This window comes from Plasmodium relictum (genome assembly GCF_900005765.1).
Source record: "Plasmodium relictum strain SGS1 genome assembly, contig: PRELSG_00_v1_20, whole genome shotgun sequence".
In the NCBI taxonomy this organism is placed as follows: Eukaryota; Apicomplexa; class Aconoidasida; order Haemosporida; family Plasmodiidae; genus Plasmodium; species Plasmodium relictum.
In genome coordinates, this window is record NW_021628390.1 from 1 (window position 1) to 7,125 (window position 7,125).

General features: G+C 18.4%; 1 protein-coding gene across 1 annotated transcript; it reads left to right on the forward strand.

The window, feature by feature from the left end:
- Positions 1 to 5,222: 5,222 nt before the first annotated feature.
- On the forward strand, positions 5,223 to 6,536 carry PRELSG_0001700 (Plasmodium exported protein, unknown function; the record flags this gene model as incomplete). The annotated part of the gene is made up of 2 exons (XM_028676889.1): positions 5,223 to 5,297; positions 5,424 to 6,536. The coding sequence occupies 2 exons, from the start codon at positions 5,223 to 5,225 to the stop codon at positions 6,534 to 6,536; spliced, it is 1,188 nt and encodes a 395-aa protein (XP_028531047.1).
- Positions 6,537 to 7,125: the final 589 nt, after the last annotated feature.

The following is a 7,125-nucleotide window of genomic DNA, read 5'->3' on the forward strand; positions in this document are numbered from 1 at the left end:
ACTGACGCTAGTCCTATAAATTAAAAAAAAAAAAAAAAAAAAAAATATAAAATTATTTTTTTTTGTTTGTTTATTAATATATATATACATCTTTGTAATTATAAAAAAAATTAATAATATTTTTTTTTATAAAGTTTTTTTTTTTTGATGAGAGATCATGTTATGTTATGTTTTAATTTTTAGTGTAAATAAAAATTATAAGAAAGAAATGTTAACTTATTAAAACTTAAGAGATAAGAGAAATATTTATGTATTATTCAATGTATATTTTTGAAATAACATTGAATATCATAAAATTTTGACTTAATAAATTGTTATAAATTATTTGTATGTTTTTAATTAAAAGAAGATATTAATTCTTTGTAAATAAAAACTCATTTATAACTGTTAATAGGTTTATTAAAAGATGCAGTAAAATTTAACTTCAATTAAATATTATGCATCATAAGAAAACAGTATATATATATAATAAAAACGAATATATATACATAAACGTATACTTAGTTATACATGCTCTTTATTAATTTGTTTGTTTAATACTCTAGCAAAGTCATTAAACGGGCAATTAATAAATCAATATCCTAATAACACTCTTAAATTCATGTCTTAAAAAGAAAAGAAAAAAATATAATAATTATAATGAAAAAATAAATTTACAAACACATATGCACTATATATTTAAAAGTAAAGGTAATCATGTAATTATGGGTAACAAATATATATATATATATATATATATGCTTAATTTAGAGCAAAAAATTGCATGTACAATTATTTAAACAGCTATTTATCGCTAATTTCGATTATAGTGAATTATTTTAATGATTCATAAATATTCATTTTAAAATTTATTATAATAATTAATAAAAAAAGATGCATTTTTAATTTTTAACTTTTTACTGCATCTAATAAATAAGTTGCTCCATATAAATATTTTCTTTAAACAAATAATGATTACTATTAATGATTTTAACAAAATGCACCACTTTCTATAATTAGTGTTTTTTTAAAATTGATATAAAAGATAAAGTTATTAATAATTTTCAATTCTATTTAAGTTATAAAATTATCAGAAATTTTATAAAAGATAATCTAAAATTACAATTATTTTATATAAATATTTTTATTGGTATACTAACTTGTAAAATAATAAACAGGAAATTGCATAGTGGTTTGTATATAATTTTTTTTTTATTCACAAATAAAATAAGAATTTTCATGTCCTTAATAAAGTTTCCTTAAATTAATGAATATTAATATTATTATCTTATACTATTTATTACTTTTTAACTTTTTAGTTCCTTTTTAATTATAATATAATTTTTTCTAATGAAATAATCAGCTGCATACAATTATAAAGAAATATTATATCCATACAATTCGATTTTTCCTTTTTTTTATTTAAATTAACTAAATTATAGTGCATTATCACAAACATATTATAATAATTATAATTGAATATTCTAAAATATCAACACAAAAATAAAGTAATTATAAAAGGAAATAGTTGTGCAAGTGCAATAATTACATCATCGAATCGACTAATTCAGAATTGACATTATATTTTATTAATATAATAAAATTAATATAATTCTTTTTTTGTATAATCATAAATACATGCATAATTAAAAACATGCATCGAAATAATTTTTAATTTAATAGATTCATCAATATTTTAATCTGCTCATTATCTTTTCTGATATAAATTTTATTTATTATTACTTTTTTTTCAGTATTGATATTCTTAGTAAAAAAAATAATTTTATATATCAGAAAAATATTTACTTATATTTAAAAAATTTAACTTATCATTACATTTTTATATAAAAACTTACTAATCATATATTTAGTATACGTAAAAAGTAAACATTATGAAAAGGTGAATTAATAAACAACAAAATATATTAGATATATAAAAAATTTCAATTTAATACTCCAATATAAAAATCCATATTAATTCAACTGAATTTTCTCAATTTTTTATATAAATTATACTTATTATCTTTATTTTCATCTCTATTATGAAAACTTAATTTGCGTTATCTCAGTTAAAAAAATATAATATATTTTTTTTTCCTATAAAAATAATTATAGCCATTCATATATATTTAATAATTAACTCTTATTCATGCTATATAATTCTTATGAATTTTTCATTCTTATTATTGTTATATTATTTACATTCTCATATTTTTATGAAATATCTGATTAATAAAAGATGTTATTAACCTTTTATAGTATATAAAGTTATTAGTCAGTTAAATACATGTCAACCATGCACTGACTCTAGTTAAAAATATATTATATATATATATAGCTATATTTTTTTTTGTTTATTCTATATATATTTTATAAATAAAAAAAAAAACATTTTTTTGTTATAATTATTTCTTACTTTGTTGTTGCGTTTTGAATTGAAGAAAGAATTAATTTTTACTTATATAAAAATTAATGTATGAAAAGTGATTATAATAAGACTTTTTATTTCTTTTAATAAATAAAAAGTATAATGTCTTTGTTATATTAGATCTATATATTTTGAAATAGCAGTGAATAACTTAAAGTTTAATTTTGTTATTATAAATTACTTATGTGAATTTCTAAATTAAAAGAATATACTTACTCTTTGTAAATAAGTATAGATTTGTCAAAATAAATATTTATTTGTTAAGCAATACAGAATTGCTTAATTTAAATAAAGTGTTATATATGATAAATATTTATATTAATATAAATAAAAATTAGTATGTACACTAAAAATCAGTATATTTAGTTATACATTCTCTTTATTAATTTGCTTGTTCAATATTCTAACAAAGTCATTAAATAGACAATAAATCATCATAAGCATTAACAGAAGAATAAATAATATTCTTTTCTTTCAAGAATGCATCTTTTTTAAAACTATTTTTGTGTTTCATAATTTCCTAATTTAATAATTTAAACTTAAATAGCCCAATGAATATGTTTTACTTACTCAAAACATTTAATTTTTTTTGCAACTAGACAAATTATATTAATATCATTCCCATATTTTATATTATTGTACTCTAATTATAAGTACTATTTATGCTTATCACATTAAAAAAATATAGAACATATAAAGTAAATTTAAACTATTATTTTTATTTATTCTTAAGGAAAAAATATATATAATAATTTTAGAAAATAAGTATTTATATATATTTTTTTTATCTGCATTAAACTGAAGATTATATCCAATTACGTTTTAATAATCAGCATATTCAATAAATATTTTACTAATAATTAACAAATGGTCTAAAGTGCTGAACTATTTTAAAAAATATATATTTGAAATTATATTTATTGTATATGCTATTATTTTTTAATTCATATATGTAAAAGAAAATAGCAAGAAAACAAAATATATAAAAATAAAAATAACATGAAAAATAAACATAAAAATCTCTCCAAAAAAGAAAAACGAATCATAAAAATAACCAGTAATTTTAAAATGCAAATAATTTTACTAAAAAATAAAAACTTTCACGTACCTAATTAGAAGCTTGTAGAAATATTTACTCGAAATATAGTACTATAATAATTCTATTTTATTTTATTCTATCTCAATTATTATTATATAATATTTCTTTTTAAAATACATACCTGATTCTAATGACTTTTAAATGAGAAATCCAATAATTTTCCTGTTTAAAAATCATCTTAAAGATTAAATTACAATTTTTTCAATTTTAAAACTAGCTTCATTCTATATAAATGCATCATAAAAAATAATATTTATAAAAATAAAATTTTTTGTATACATTGCATAAAAGAAAAAAATAAATAATATTCTTGATTATTTTTTTAATTAAAAAAGCAAATTTTAAGGAGAAAATTTTTTCTTTTTTTGAAATATATTTTTTATAAGTGCTCATAATAACTAAAAAATAAAATTATAATTCTTTTTTCTATGATAAATTTACATTTTTAAGTGTTTTCCAAATATTATGCTATTTTTATTACTTTAAAATAACCCTCTATTTTCGCTTTTTTATTTTAATGTTTTCAATTAATTCCCTTCTAAGTACTTCTTATACTAAGCATATTTTATTTTAATGTTTTCAATTAATTCCCTTCTAAGTACTTCTTATTCTAAGCATATTTTATTTTAATTTTTTTTAATCCATTTATAAACAATTATTTTTTAAAAATGATATTTAATAGTAGTAATAACCATATAAATTCATAATAAAGTTAAAATGTTATGATATCTAATTAGAGAAATTAAATAAAGTTGAAATGTTAAGATATTAAAAAGATAAATAATAAAATTATAATAATAACTAAATTTATTGTAAAAAAATATATTTATATAAAAATGAATTTGTATTTAATTTATCAAAAAATATAATATATTGCATAAAAAATGCATGCATCATAACTATAGCATTTTTGTTTCTTTAAAAAAATTAAATCCCTCTCATATATCTATTTATATAATTATAAACTAATGGTATATCATTATAAATAAGATCATGATAATTTATTTTATGTATAACAATATGCATGTTTCCAAAAATTATAATTAACAAAAAACAAAAAAATGTTTTTTAATCCTTAAAAATAATTGTTTTTTGCATGTACATTTAAAAAAAAAAAATAAAAAAATAAAATAATAATGTAAATATTTTATTATTTTACAAAAAGTAGAAAACTTACTAAAAAAATAAAAAATAATTGTTAAATCTATATAAAAGCCATAATTTATGTAAAAATATATGAACTAAAAATTATTGTTCTAATAATTAGGTTTTCCATTTTAAAAGAATTAAAAATAAAAATAAAATTTTAATATTAGATATATATAGTATTTTATTATTATGAATAGACTCTCAATATAGCATAAAAGATTTATTACAAATTTTAAGTTTAATAAAATTTATTTAAATAATTCTTTGAATAATTCTGTTCATCAATATTATTTTTTTTTGTATATATTAGCATTCTTATTTGTTTTATTTAAGTATCGGTAGCATTAATATAATTTAAAGATAAATACATTGTTATATTTAATAATGAATAATTAAGAATTATATTTTATGTAATAAAATTTCTTTTCATCTTAAAAATATAAGAATTTATTACGGTTTATAGTAATATCTTAAACTTTTTTATAAATCCATAAAACAGAGTTAAAATAATACTGTTTCACTATATTAGCTTCCATAACTTTAGTATTATACTATAAAAATATAAAAATGAATAAATTCATCTTTTGCTTGAAGATTGTTACATGTTCCCTTTTATTATGGATATTCCAATGCTTTTTCAATGTAAGATATTATTCATATGTCATGCATAAGTAGACTTATTTTTTTAATTTTCTGTAATTAATTATTTAATTTAATACTTTAGCAAAAAATAAAGAAATTTTTCTAAATAATTTTTTTGTATAATAGTGTAATTCCAGTAAATCTGTGATTAATAAAAATGTAAAAGAGGAAATATTGGGATTAAAATATAAAAGAGCACTAGGAGAAACTACAGAATTAAAAAATGAAGGTCCATTTGATGATATAAAATTTATAGATGATGAAAACCAAGATGAAGGAGATGAAGCATTGACACAGGAACAAGAAAATGTTCCAAAAATAGAAACTACAACTCAATTAGGTGGATATGAAGAATATAGTAGTGATGATGAAGAAAGTGAAACAGAAGAGTTGTGTAAATTCCATGCAGAAGTATCCGAGAAATGGAATAAGAATATTACGCATATGTGGAATGTTTTTTGTAGTCAAACAAGAGGATTTGATGGCAATTGGAGAGCCCATAAGTGGTATGATGTATGGCATTCTAGATTAAGTTATGAAAATTATAAAATGGATGTGGTTGTTTTTGAAACATCTTATCCTCTCGAAGAAAAAAAAAAATTACTTGATAAATGTTTAGAAGCTATGACGAGAGATTTCAAAGATTTTATGTCTCAATGCAAAGAAGAATGGAATAAACAAGCAATGCTTGAAGCTGAAAAAAGAGAACAACAAAAAATGATATTACAAAAAGCAGATGATTCCTATGAAAAAGAGAAAGGAAAAAAAGAGGAATCTGTAGAGTTACTTTCTTCACCACTTTATAAAAATGAAAATGAAGACAAAAAAAAATTCTACCAAAAATTATCTAAGAATTGGAATGATATTATTAGAAGTATGTGGAAACTCTTTAAGTTAAAAACAGAAGGAATCAATGATGCATGGAGAAAAAAAAAATGGAGTGAAGAATGGCATTCAGTTATTACTATGGAAAAGACTGATTTACAACTAAGTTTTATTGAAGGGCACGTTCCTTTTGGTGAAAGAATTCGTTTATTTGACGAATGGACATTTAATCTCTTAAGTAGATTTAACTTATTTTTGAAGACATGTATCGCAGAATGGAATGAAAAAAAATTAATGGAATCAGAAGGTGCAGAAGGTGCAGAAGGTTCAGAAGGTTCAGAAGGTTCAGAAGGTTCAGAAGGTTCAGAAGGTTCAGAAGGTTCAGAAGATTCAGAAGATGTAGAAGTTGATTAAGTACAATAAATAAAATATATATAAATGTCCTTATAAAGAAATTTAATAGGATAAAATTGAAGAGAAAAAGAGATAGACGAAGAAATGAAACGGAAAAATAAAATATCCGTATAACTATTCAACGAATATTCTATTAGTTATGGGCAAAAGGGAAAAACATAGAGTAATAAAAGTTTAAATATATGTATAATATAAAAATAAGAAGAAAATATATATATATATATATATAGAAAAGAATTATATAAAATTACTTTAACATGTTTAGTTTCTTTATTTTTACTCCATAAAAAAAATTTATATAGTATTTTGAGTGCCTTTAATACACGATTTTAGTTATTTTGCTTTGCCTTTATTTAAATTAATTTATTTTAGTATTTGACAAAATTTTTTTTTCAAATAATTTTTAATTTTTGTCATAGATCATGAATGACATAAGAATAAAATGTCCTATTGTTCTTTAACATAAATTGTATTCCGTTTGTTTTATATATGTTTTCATATATACATACGATTTGTTGTGTTTTTATCTATGTTAGGTGATATATGAATTTGTTTTTTTAATTTTTAAAAAATTATAATTAATTTAAAT